Source organism: Hippoglossus hippoglossus, chromosome 21 (genome assembly GCF_009819705.1).
Source record: "Hippoglossus hippoglossus isolate fHipHip1 chromosome 21, fHipHip1.pri, whole genome shotgun sequence".
NCBI lineage: Eukaryota > Metazoa > Chordata > Actinopteri > Pleuronectiformes > Pleuronectidae > Hippoglossus > Hippoglossus hippoglossus.
This window is the reverse complement of record NC_047171.1, coordinates 14,548,806-14,562,897: the sequence shown is the minus strand read 5'-3', so window position 1 is coordinate 14,562,897 and position 14,092 is coordinate 14,548,806. Positions and strand designations below refer to the sequence as shown.

Sequence of the window (14,092 nt, the reverse complement as noted above, 5' to 3'; positions counted from 1 at the left end):
TGGCTGCATTCGTATCCAGGATGTTTCAGCTTCGTTTCTGTATCGTGAGAGGAAGTGGAAACACGTGGTCCATCTTTATTTGCAGTCTGTGTTTAACACGAGTTTCCCACTTCAGTGCAGAGTGAAAACTTCCTCTGGCACTGTCATTATCTCCCATGTGATCCTGTTTGACAGATTAAAAAAATTCACTGGACCAAATGTTTGGATTTGTAATTAACTTTCCGTCCATAATCGTTTAAATAGCAATAATAAAGGGTTTTGGTCGTGGCCAGGAACCTTGCACAGTTAATCTCAGTAATGTGTGCAGCTGCAGACCAGGTACATTTGTCAGTCTAATCATTTGGCCCGTGCTGCTCCAGCTGTAAATCACATTAGGCCTGAGCGCGCCGCTGCTGAGCTGGCTGCATTTTAAAGGGAGCAGCAACAGGCCACGCATTGGTCACAGCTATGCTGTGAAGACAGGATTACAGATAAATATGTTAGGTGTCTGCCCCGGGAAAGAAGACAAAGAGCAATCGCACTCCCTCAGTCGCTAAATACGCGCTTCGGAGCTGTGATTAAGGCTGATAAAAAACCATGACCAAAGGGATTAGAAAGTGCTTGAGCGGGAAATTGTCTTCCTATCTGAGACATTGTAATTGTTTCATCTCTAAATGACCCATTATTCCCTCATCAAGTAAAACTCAGAATGTTACGTTCCTGCTCGAGTTCATCATCATTTGACAAAGTGCCGGTGTATCACACCTGTCATACCTGCTGATGCTTTTAGCATCATGATTCTGCTGTGAAACACATAAACTAATCTGGCTTTAGTGGTATATAGATGTATTATCGTTTTTGTGATAGGAAACTATGATTTTATATATGATCTTGGTTATTATATACTCTTATTGAGTTTTTGTCATGTCCTTGTCTTAAAGTTAATTTGTTGTTGTTGAGTGAACTGAACTATATGAATCCGATTGGTTGTTATATCTGATGCTTTCTCAACTTTTGGAGCAGTGTAAGAATAGTGAACTTAAAACAGCACACACACCGAACACTGGTAGGCGTATATAAAGTTATGAAACTTCACCCACTCCATTTTTACTTGGTCCTGCATTTAAAGTTTAGTATTGCATAGACATTTGTTCTGTACATGAAACAGCAGCAGCTGCAGCACAAACTCAGCTGACACGGAGGTTATGTTTTCACCTCAGTCTGTCGGGATGTTTATTGGTTTTTAGAAGATTACGCAAACTTTCAAATTTGGCATGGATCTCGGCATGGGGACGGATCTAGGGTTTTTATTTTATGACTGTCTTTACCATTGTGAGATTTTGGCATTTTTACCAATTAGCAAGGGAATGATTCATGGATCTTGATGAAAAAAATCTGGCATATTCGACTGATATCTATGAGTGCATGTAATTTGGCCTAGCATGCTTTCGTTTAAGGGAACTGCTCAGCCTTGGTAGAGGTATGAGCTCTACGGAATGCCATTCTTGTAAATCTTCTCTTATGGTTCTCCTTGGAAAAAAAAAAAAAAAGTTACACAGTTCCCTCACCGATGTCATCATCAGAAAATTCCATCCCAGTAGTAGATCATACAGAGGAAACCTGGGTTATTCCAGTCACATCGGCATCTCCAGAGCTCATCCCCATCGCTTTGTCTGAAGAGTGCCTTTAATATTAACAGTGCGTATCTGTCTTTCGGGAAAAAAGGATAGTCACTCAGGAGATGCCTTTGAATGACAGGAGAACTCAAACGCAGCACAGCGGGGGGGTGTCTGGAAATAGACACACATGGTCAGCAGATGGTTCCTCTGCGATCCCCACACAAGGGCCAACTGGGGCAGGCGAGGATGCAGCAGATGATGTTGTGCAGAGTCTGTCTTTATTTGTGGACACGTCCGTCAGAGTGGATGCTCAGTGTCCTTCAGCTGTCAGGAGGCTGAATGGGGATTTTGTTCTGATTGTTAGGCAGAGAGGTTCAGTGTGTAAGATTTGGGTGAAAGGGATTATTGGCAGAAATTGAATATAAAATAATCCTTGTGATGTTTCCTTGTGTGTTTCATCAAGCAAGTTTTCTTTACCCTAGAATGGGACCTTTTATATTTAAATACTTTATATAAACATCAGGAGCGGGTCCTCTCTACGGCGGCCGCCATGTTTCTTACATTAGACCAAACTGGACAAACTAAACTCCTCTTGAGTTTTTATGACAACTGAAGGCTACCACAGGTTCTCATGTTTGGAAGGGGAGGGTGAAGTGAGGGGTATTCAGCTGCAACATGCAACTCCACCACTAGATGTCACTAAATTCTACACACTGAACCTTTAAAGCCTGCAGAGGTTTATGATTTTAAAACACCCATGATGTGTATTGCACTTCATAAGCCCCTGGAGGGACAGACAACATCAGGTGATGTCATAAACGTGCTTCCACTTCGCCCCAATTCTCTTTTTTCCCACGTTACGGTTGAGTCCCGCTGCCTCTCATCCACGTTTGTGTCTTCAGCCTTTCTCTCTAAATCCCCAGAGGCAAAACCCAAGAAAAGTTCCAAGCCACTCTTCCACAGCATTGTGTGTCTAGAAGCAGAGGGATGATCGCACATTGAAACCTGAAACGCTTTGTGTTTCTAAATGGGCCAGGCTGAGAGGACACTAACCTGCCTGTGAGGACACTGTCTGGGGCTCTGCATAATCCTGCAGCCTCTGCTTATTTGATGATTTGACCCGCTCTCACTCTCTCTCTCTCTCTCTCTCTCTCTCTCTCTCTCTCTCTCTCTCTCTCTCTCTCTCTCTCTCTCTCTCTCTCTCGCTCTATCTCCTACTCTCTCCCTCTCCCTCTCTCTCTCTCTTGCTCAGTCCCTCTCACTTCTGTCTGCACTCACTCTCTCTCTCTCTCTCTCTCTCTCTCTCTCTCTCTCTCTCTCTCTCTCTCTCTCTCTCTCTCTCTCCTTCCAGTACTGGCCAGAGCTCCAGCTGTAGGTGGAGCTGGCTTTCCTGGAATTGTCGGGCAACTTTTCCTGTTGTGCTTGCTTTACCGCTTGCTCAATCTCTTGCTTTAATGACAGCTCGGCTGCAGGATTACTAGGGGGGCTGCGAAGACTGGAGCCATCTGGACGCCACTCTCCGCAGCATGCTGGGGCCAACGGCTGCTGCGTTTGTTGTCATAAATATATTTTCATGATTCAGGTCAGAAGTTTTCCTTCAGCAGAAATGTCTCGGAAGAGCAAAATGGGGCGAGATCCATCGGTGGGTAAAGTAAACTGTGTATGAATGGAAGAGCTTTTGTGGAGTGCATACTTGACTCGGGGCTCAGTGTTATTTTACAAGCTGTTTCTGTAACTTGGTGATGACATCAGAGGATAAGCGTCTTTGCATTGTGTTCGCAACACAAAGCTCTTTAGTCAGTTTTCAGTATTCAGGTCTGCCGGGCTGAACTGACAACTCAACCTGTTTGACGAGACCTGCAGAACCACAGGGGCCGCTATGTTGTTGCTGGGAGCTCCTGCTGAAAATGATTTGAAGTTGTCTCGGGTTTCAGAGTGAAACCTTGAAACCTGAAGTTTCATGTGTCACAGTTGGATTTCGGGAGTTACTTGTGAGCAGAGTGCATGAAATGATCTGAAATATGAAAGAGGATGAATGTTTAAATACAAACGTTAAAATTATATATATGTCAAGAGGCATGATGTTTAACGTATTTAATTTAAGACCATACTCCTCTCAGAACTTTTAGACATTTCTTTTTTAAAAAACAAACTTGCACAGGAAACAAAGGCCCACAGATGCATCACAGCCTCCAGAGACAAGTGCAACAATCGCCTCTTGTTTTGTACAGTGCAGTAGGATGATGTCTGTGGAGATTTGAATAGAATGGCAAGGAACAGACCCAGGTCTGTGGCTCAGAGGTAATTGCTCTATCCTCAAAACTTCAAAAAAGCTACTTGTGTCGGACTCTCCTGATAATGAGCTTTTGCCTTTTTCGCACATAATGAGTGGAGGTAGAGGGGTTCGCATAGAGCGACGCTGTGAGCACAGTGTGTCCACTCGCAGCTGGGGTGTCTGACCGGCCGGGAACAAAGGCTTAGTGTCTGTGATAGTGTGGAGCCCCAGCCATCAGCAAGCAGGCCAATAGACTTCTGCTTGGCTGAGCTGTCAGTCCTCACAGGCCTGCGAACTATACAGTAGAGAGTGGAACACATGGGGACAAGCTAGACTGTTCCTGTGCCAAATTGAAATGAGCCGCTGCGGAATTCTTAAAAGTTGTAAGTTCGGCCAAATAGAGCATACACAAGTCTGTCATGTATGTACACATCATATGCAAACACTGCAGCCTACTCGGTTTAATTTTCCAATTTGCTTCATTTCAATAATCAGATATCTTATATATCTACTCAGATCATATTGATATCCATATTTGACATTGGAAATCAAATAGGATAGGAATTTAAATATTATGTAAATGTTTACAAGCACTTAATAATATAGACAAAAGATGCATGTTGTTTTTTTTCACATTTTTGAAAAAAACAATTTCAGGGACGCTTGTCTAAACCTGGACATTGGGCTATGAGAACCATTTTTTTTCTTAGGTTCATCTGATGATTGCTTTCTTGATCAATTAATTTCGTATTTACAATTAAGATTTTAAGAAAATTTAAAAAAATGCCTAATAATGATAAGATTTTCCGAAAACAAAGGTTACGTCTTCACGTAGCTTGTAGCCAAAATGAAAGTCGAAAATCTTCCCAATGGAGAAGCTGAAACAAACAAATCTTCTGGTTATTTGTCAGAAAATTAGTTGTCTATTTATTTTGTAAGGGGGGACTAATACTCCGCTCTACTGAGGCCAAACAACTTCCACAGTTGAACTCTTTTCATTCCAATCACTTCTGATTTGTTTCCCTGTCATCTTTGCAGATAGCTGATCAGCTTCCCTGGATTTCGCAGACAACCCCTCTTTGTTTCGCCTGAAGATGGAAACACTGGAGTCTGAGCTGACCTGCCCAATCTGTCTGGAGCTCTTCGAGGACCCGCTGCTCTTGCCCTGCGCTCACAGCCTTTGTTTTAACTGCGCCCACCGCATCCTGGTGTCTCACTGCACCCCCAGCGAGCCAATTCAGTCAATCAGCGCCTTCCAGTGCCCTACGTGTCGCTATGTCATCACCCTCAACCAGAGGGGCCTAGAGGGACTCAAGCGCAACGTTACGTTACAGAACATCATCGACCGCTACCAGAAAGCTTCTCTAAGTGGACCTAACTCTCCGAACGAGACCCGGCGCGAGCGAGTTGTCCCCACCAGCAAAGCCATGACCTCTCCCAGTGCCCGGGTGCAGTGTCAATTCTGCGAGCAGGACCCTCCACAGGACGCCGTGAAGACCTGCGTCACTTGTGAGGTGTCGTACTGTGACGAGTGTCTTAAGGCCACCCACCCCAACAAGAAGCCCTTCACGGGCCACCGTCTAATTGAGCCCTTGCTGGATTCCCATCTGCGGGGGCTTATGTGTCTGGAGCACGAGGACGAGAAGGTCAACATGTACTGTGTGACAGATGAGCAGTTGATCTGTGCATTGTGTAAGCTGGTTGGCCGACACCGAGACCACCAAGTGGCAGCCCTCGGCGACCGATACGACAAACTCAAGGTAAGACGTGACGTGTAGCTTGAGGAATGCTCAATGATCTACGATTCACAGAGAAACTGTTCCTACTAATTTTAGCCCCGAGAAACACGTGTTCAACTCCACCTCACAGTTTATTCAGTATCACAGTACGACAGCCAGACAGCTATTGCTAATTTGTTGAATTTCCATTTTGTAAAAGATATAAGCTGATGTTTGAGCTTGTTGATGTAGAAATGTGTGCACACACACTGTGCATACAGTTAACAAGTTTTGACGATTATGTTCTGCTTATAATTCTAATTTCTAACAACCTACATTTCATGCATTGATTTTATCATGTTTTTGACTGTGCATCTGTGATATTGAATAATTGAAGAGCAAACTCGGCAAATAGTGGAAACTCGAAACATGCAATGTCATCTGTGATCTTCCTTGCAAATGCAAATAAGTTAATACTGAATAATGTTATTGCTAAATATTTGCATCTCTGTCAAACATTGTATATTGTAAGTAAACAAATCTACAGCCGCATAGCAAACAAATAACCCTCCAAATTGGACTTCCTTTAGATTTTATAACAGTGTTCTTGTGTGGTAATATTTTATAAAAATCCCATGAAAAGACCAAAATAAACAGTTCATACATCTTTCTTACAAATTTATGCAGTCAAAGCTTCCTCTAGTATTCCATAAACTGTGCTATTGCACTAGGTGGCACGTTCCTTCAATGAAAATGAACACCGTAGTTTATTTTCAGTCAATCCCACTTAGTTTACTATTTCTACCTCAACTTACCATTAGCATACCAAACCCATTCATCCATATGCTTATCCTTTGAGGGTCACAGAGGGTTCACCAGCTGTGGTGAGAGGCAGGGTACGGCCGAGACAGATCGACGGTCTATCACAGGTCTGACACACAGAGAAACTCAACTATTCACACTTACAGTCGCACACCTACGGGGCCAACTCACCAGACCCTGTGAGAGGAACCTGGAGAGCACATGGATGAGGTGATAGCTTGTGTGCATCAGCAACTTTAATGCTAGAACAGATGCAAAGACGTCCGTAGTTCTCTGGTGGGTTGAAACAACCTTGTGATTCGAAGCGATACGGTTCATGGGATTTCTTGAAAGACTGGATGCTCGTGTGTTTGGAATTTGAATTAAGCTTGACTTGAAACAAAGGCAGATGTGTGTTTTTTTATATAAACAGCATGAAAGTGGAAAGGCTCAAGGTGTAAGAGTCCAGCCTGACAGGTAACTGAGCAGGCAGGCGTCCAGACAAAGCATCCATACAGAGCGTGGTAGCCTGAGCGCGGAGGGAGGCCGGCGATGCGGCGCACAGGCAGACGAGGTATTAACAAGCAGAATAACAAAACTTCATTGGACTGGACAGAGAAGCAGCCGTAGTGTGTCTCCCCCCCCCCCCGAGAGAGCATGACGAGTCTTGTGGGATTAATCAGCCTTTATATGCAGCTTCAGGTATGAGTAGATGATGTGCAGGTGAGCTGGAGGGAAAAACAGGAACAAGGAAGTCACGTGCAGCCCACCACACACACACTAACACGGACAGAGGAAAGTAGAAAAACAACACACAAGAGGCAAGGGAAGAGGTGGCAGGAAATATGAGAACGGAACAAGGTGTAATCCAAAATTATAAAATGACGTGGTTATTCTGCCCGAACAGTTTGAGAGAACTTCCCCATTGCTCAATCTGATCGAAAAATATAATTTGATTAGGCATAATTCACAGCAAGCAGAGTCATGTGGTGTGATGAGTTTGAGCCAACCACGCAAAGTGGAGTGACATGCAACAAACATTTTTTTTTTCTTCAACAATTATGACTTTATTTTCTTGGAAAATATACATTTTTTCCCTCATAAATGCTCAACTCAGAAATTATATATTTTTTTCTTGGAATATTGCTCCCCTCTCCGAACTCAGATCATAAAAAACAGATTGATTCACATTCGCTAAAAACTACAGTGCCTAGCGAATTTATAAAAAAAAAAAAAATTCCTTTGAAAGAACAGAAAACATTATATTCACGACCTGTTTTCAAAGATCTCTATATTTGGTCTTTTCATGGGATTTGTTTACCACAACGAAAGTACGAGAATCTTAGCAGTTTTATCCTTTGAGAGCAAATGTGTTCATAAGAAATATCTTTGTGTTAAACACGTATAAATAGAACTTGAAATAGAAGTGAAGTGAGTTGGAAGCCGTCGGACACTTGGCCACTTGTCAATGTAATGACACCCAATGCAGCAGACTGCTCTCACAGTTTTATGCGAAGTGGGACCGCTCACTTCCAGCAGATGGGCTGACATCAATAAGACATGAGAAGATGCTGTTTGCTGGAGCATGAAAAGGTGCCTCTGCATTCCTGCCATTGGAGCCCCGAATGAGTTTCTCCTGTAAGAGATTTCGACTCATCGGGTCAGCAGTTTGACAACACAGTTGGTCTCCAGCAACCTCCTGGGATCATTTTATGACCATGACAAGGCAATCACACTGCCGGGCCGCAAGCAAGCGAGGCAATTTCTTTTCAAATCTTCAAAATGTCTATGTACTATTGAACTCAGCTGGATCGCGCTTTTTAGCTCAAAGTTTCCTCAAGTTCATCCTAAAGTTTTTTCCCGAGAATTGCATGAAGTAGACTTGCATGAAGAAAAGACGAGGGCCCCTCCTCCTGTCAGACACCCACCATGTCCACGCATGACTCACAGAGGGAAGGTTTACTTTATCCCAAGTAACACCCGAAACCCTGTCGTGCCTGTTTCTCTGACTCACGAGTTTGGACACAACCAATCTTTTGCACTTTTACATTTTGGCGCGTCGGGTCGGTGGACCAGTCTTAACCTGTCTCCTTTGTCTGATCATGCTGTCGTTGTGCAGAAATCTTCTGGCCGCTTTCTCTGTGTGGGGAGTGAACATTCACACCAGGAGACGGACCAGGTGATCAGCATCATTTCTTTAACTACACATTCAGGGACAGACGTTATGTTATGGAACAACCTAAACCTGAATCCTACTGTTCAAGGGCTCCAGTTGTTTTAGTTGACCCTTGAACAAGGGTTAGGGTTGGTTTAGGGGTTAACCCAAACCCTAAACCAAAAGAACGAGTGACATGGGAGCAAAATACATTTGACACCTGATGCATCGGGTGAGTCACATGACAAAGGCACATGGTATTGTAGCCTTAAGGCTCATTTATGCTCAACTTTAGACACTTATACAGAAATAGACGCCGTCTTTTGTCCGTGCTCTGCGTTCATTCCATCCATATTTGTGCACATCTTTCAAAAGCGAGGAATTTTTTGAGGCGAGATTTCGCAAGTTGGTAGGAAACTAAAAGCATGTGGCAAACAGACATTTTTGTCTATTTCTCAAGAGCTACATTATCACAACCTCCTCCACGGTCGGCATATTTGTTATCGTCAGAAACACTTAACTCTGTGCTGCCCACTAGTGGATGTATTGCTTCACAATCATGCCAACGTAAAGGACGCATTGAAGTATGTTGGCAGTGACGGTTACATCGTTTGAAACAGACATATCTTTTTCCGTATGTAATGGCAGCATAAATGAGCCTTTAGGGGTTATTAAGGTGATAATGGTTACATTCTGCTTTATGCAGAAAATGCACAATGTTGTAGTTAATGTACCGTTCTTTCTTTTTTAACAAACACATTCTCCAAGTTATAAAAGACAGTAGTGTATTGGACAGACTGAGATGAATAGAGTCCATCTAATAGCTATCGTTGTTTTTCTCTTCTCCTCTTTAGTTGCTCAATGTCACTTTTACAACAGGACATATCCTGCTACTAATCTATGTCTTTACTTGTTTTTGTGTCTTGCTTACCCTTACTGTATATTATGTGTAGTTAGCTGCATTGCTAGAAGCCTCAAGTGACAGAGGAAAAACGAATTTCCATCTTTAGAGAGAAATCGTTTTTTTCTCACGGCACGCAGGGCAGAACCCAGGTGGCGTGCAGCTGAGTTTGTTTATAGTTGTTGGTTTTTCCAAACACATGTTTACAGCCACTACTGCCTCACATTTCTCTGCCAGTCCCTCACAATGGGATAGTGTGACATTGTAAAGGCTTGAGTGTGCGTCTGTGTATGAGAGCACATGCGTGCCTCAGTATTATATGACCCTGGGTCTGGCATGTGTTATTATCTGTCCATCATCCATTATTTATATAATGCAAATTATAAAAACACTAACAAGCAAGTTGAAGTCTGACTGTGGGAAGAAACACATAAAGCACCAGGAATCAAATTCATGCTCAGCATCGCCGATCACTGAACTACAATGCTGACATATTAAAATATCTAATATATGTAGTTATAGTCATTCAAATAGAAATTGAATCTTACTTAAAGAATAATTTTTAAAAGATTGTTTCTCATCACTAGTCTCTTAAATCCAAACCTATATATCAGTGAATTTTTCATTTAATCTCACATAAACTAACCCAAACGTTCCTGAACAGCTCCTGAAAAACCAAAGAAAGTCAACATCTTATAATAATAATAAAAAAAGTCCTTGACAAGAACAAAAAACAAAATATCATGAGGGTTCTCAAATGATCCACTTGGCCTTTTTCAGTTCTTCTAAACTGTATGTGTCAAGATCTTATTCAGTATCGATCATTTGATTACACTTTAGGATTCTTGCTGAATCGTCTTTATCTACCACAATTAGAGCCGGGCCAATATGGATTTTTCACTGGTGGTGCCGATACCGTTATTAAGGAGTAACAAATTTCTGATACCGATTTATCAGCCGATACATATTCATATAAAAAAGCAGCAAAAATTCCTAAGATGTTATTATCAAGCCCTCATGAATGGCAATGTAATTGAGATATTTTACAGGTTAACCATAAATAACTATAAATAATAAGAAAACACAAATACAACCAAACATGTAGAGCTTGAGATAAGAAATTAAACAAGTTAAATTTAAAACATAAATATACATCTTTTCTGCACTGTTTATCCTGTAAAAGTAAAGTTAAATATAATGGAAATAAAGTTTGAATACCTGCATGCATCAGTGATATTTGTACAACAAAATATCAGAAGAGAAACTCAAACAAGTTTAACTCTTCTTGCCTCTAAAGAATTGTTACAATTTTACCTTTAATTCATGACTATAAACAACTAATGCACAGTGCACCTCATTGTTTTTGTATTTGTGAAATTCAATGAGAAACTAAACTGCCCTCCACTTAAGTAAAAAATGTACAAATGAGTCTGAGAGCCTGTGCAGCTCACAGGATAGTGTAACAACCTTTGACAATGGATGAGGTTTCTGATGTTGACACAGGATAAACCATCAGGTCCTGATGGTGACCTGTCAGGACGGCGAGAGGAAGGAAGAGAGACTGGCCAAAGCAAAGTTGTGGGACCAGAAGCACTCACATTCACAAAAGGAAGCCGCTATTCTTTCCTCTCATCAGCCCTAAATGGTTTTAGGAAAGAGACTTCCATTAGAGAGAGCCCTCCAAACACACGAGGAGTATAAATGTTGCAGGAGAAGCCGTATTTTAAGCACATTGTGAAATCCAGTACACCACAATGAGAGAGAGAGGGAGAGAGAGGACTCTCTTTGTCTCCCACGCTTTGTTCTCCTTCTCTCTCCCTCTCTCTCTGTATGATCTTTACTCACAGTATGGGATACTTGTCATAATCCATTCACAGAGACAGTGTAGACTTCCGTGGTCGGCATCAGTTTGATCCATATGTTATGTTCAATTTTAAAAGTTTTGAACCCACCTCACCTTCACCTGCGACTCAGCGTCTGAAATGGCTTTCATCACTTTCCTTTCCGTATGAATAAATCATAGTGTATAGTGAGAGCAGTAAAATAAGGCCTCTGCTATTTCAGTACACGGTGATGCACACGCCTTATAAAATCACAATGTGAAACATCGAGGCTTAACAAGGTCTCACAACCATTTGCTCCGGGCTTTGGATCTTTGAAGTCCTCTCTTATCTTTTTGTTCTTCTCTTCTCTGACTTTTTCTCCTGACAAAAGAAAATCGGGGGCCATATTTGAAATTACAAAATATGTTGTGCTTTCAACTTAAAAATCCATATCAGTCGTGAATTATTTAAAATCTCGAATCAATTCACATATCGTCAAATATTAAAACAAGCCTTTTCTCCTGTTTTTATCTATTAATATCAGTTGAAAAACAAGGTTTTCTAATGCTTATATACGGATTTCTTTTGTCCACAGATGTAAAAACTCTTTCTTCTTTCGGTTGGACCACACTTTTGCTTCAAATGATTGATTGCACGTACATCTTTTGCTTAAGAATACTTCTACTTGCAATATCAGAGGATTCTTTTGCACCACCGTCGTACACAGTAATCATGCTGCCCAATTACAGTGAGAGATTTAGTTTGAAACATAAGCCTCTGATCTGAGTCAGTGATTAACACAGCCGGGGTTTAGTTGTCCAAATCACTGGCAGATGCTCTGCTAAGCTCTGTGGCCTCAGCAGGCAGTATGATGGGATCTCTGGCACATGGGGAGGCCTGGGGATGGAGGCGGCGCTCCACGCTGATCAAAGCCCAGAATGTGGCCAGTCATATGCAGTGGCGGGCCTTGCGCGTCCTCTCCCGTGCCCGTTACAGACGTGGTCCTTATGTTCCCATTCACCTAGCTCTCCTCCAAGATTTATTCAGCTGTTTACAGTTTTATGCCGGGTTTAGTGTGTAATTAAATATACCTCTTTCAATTCTGTTTTTGCAGCAAGCCCTGGATTCCAACCTCAGCAATCTAATCAAGAGGACCAGTGAGTTGGAAAGTCTGATGGGCAAACTTATCCAAACCTGCCAAAACGTGGAGGTGAGGTTGTTTATCTGTTCTCTCTCAGGTGTGTGTGTGTGTGTACGTGCGTGAGCTTGTGTGAGTGTGTGTGCGTGTGGCATTTCATGGGGAGAAAAAACTCGATTATTAACACCTGCATGATGAACTGCTGTACCTCAGAGTGGCTTTTCACCATGTCAACAAGATTAATTGCTCATTAGGTAATAGATCATTAATTTCTGTGATTATGCATGCGGTTTGCTGCAAATTGAGTGTTTCCACAGCAAGACGCTCCACATATTTACACTGCTCAGCCACAACATTAAATCCAGTTGTAATATGCTGTATTTACCTGGTCATGCTGCTGTAAAAACACTTAATGAACGAGGTGAGCTGATTGGCACTGTGGCCCAACATGCAAAGACGTGACATGTTGTTTTCCTGCCAATTACAAATTAATGTCACTGTTAGTAATGCATGTTATAAGAATTCAACACATTGATATGTGCAGTATAACATTTTTTTTAAAGCAAATGAATTGGTCTCCCTGTGCTGACTGTCTCTTATCTTTACGTGCCCCGTGTCCTGTCCAGGTAAATGCATCGCGACAAGAGAACAAGCTGCTTGAGGAGTGTGAGCTGCTGATTAACATCATACAGCAGCGGAGACAAATCATAGCCACCAAGATAAAGGAGGGGAAGGTACTGTTCATCACCTTTTTGCGTCGCGATAACCTTTGTTTGTGTATCACCTTGCGTGTCCCCGATAAGTTTGCCTCCCCACGCGGCTGACAGGCTACAGTAGCTCACGACTCAGCACCACGAGCACGCTGTTGTTTTTCTGAATCCGGTGGTGACAAATCACCATTGCTGGGTAAAACCTTGCATCTTCAAAATGTTACCCTTCAAAGCAAGGGTATGTTACGTAAGATTCAATAACACATTTATCATTTTACAAATCATCATTTCAATTCTTGGATTATAATCTGCAGTTGTTCACGTTTTATATTGAAAAACGCCAGTGAAGAGCGTATTGGGTAATGTCATTGTCCTGCTTGTGCAAATGCAAATGTCCTTTGCGCAAGTAGAGCAATTAAATTATGGGCGATAAAGTGACATTTTTCAATAAACAACATGAACCACTGTAGATTAATTATACCTCATTCGTGGGCCTGCATCTTTACATTGTTCTGAAGGTGAATCCTCAAAGACTAAATGTTCTCTTGCATGATAAAAATCAAACATCGAACAAATGCTCCATTTTTCTTTTCTTAATCCAAACAATGGGACTTTATTTCTTACATTTAACAAAAACAGCACCAACACGGTACATTAATTCCAGCTGTCTGCAATAGGAAATGCAGGAATGCTGCCTGATGATTAGAGTTTAGAGAATCTAAGTAATGTGAATAGTACATGTAAGTGAGTGTTACTGAGTGTTACAAGTTCGCAGTAGTAAATTATGTTCTTATACATTTAAATTGGAAACACATACAGTATGGCTTTAAATAGTCAAACTATTGCAAACTAGTGCTTTCCCTTTTTTTTTTGTATATTTGTTTCCCAGGGTAGTTTAGATTGCCTGAGAAAATGTACAATGTCCTAGTAGTTCAGAGAAAGTTTTCTGAAATCACGTTGATGCCCAGACCGC

The 14,092-nt window shown here is 41.8% G+C and overlaps 1 protein-coding gene across 7 annotated transcripts in view; it reads left to right on the top strand.

The window, feature by feature from the left end:
- The window catches only part of mid1 (midline 1), a 30,073-nt gene that overhangs the window by 11,233 nt on the left and 4,748 nt on the right, over window positions 1–14,092 (top strand). For 4 of the 7 annotated variants that reach the window (XM_034574228.1, XM_034574229.1, XM_034574227.1 and 1 more), the window contains exons 2-5: window positions 4,912–5,633; window positions 8,512–8,571; window positions 12,386–12,481; window positions 13,036–13,143. In XM_034574228.1, coding sequence (XP_034430119.1) covers window positions 4,968–5,633; window positions 8,512–8,571; window positions 12,386–12,481; window positions 13,036–13,143 — 930 coding nt within the window. In that variant the 5' untranslated portion in view covers window positions 4,912–4,967. Of the gene's footprint in view, window positions 1–2,930; window positions 3,241–4,911; window positions 5,634–8,511; window positions 8,572–12,385; window positions 12,482–13,035; window positions 13,144–14,092 lie in introns of those variants that run through there. The other 3 variants (XM_034574225.1, XM_034574230.1, XM_034574231.1) reach the window with 3 other exon arrangements.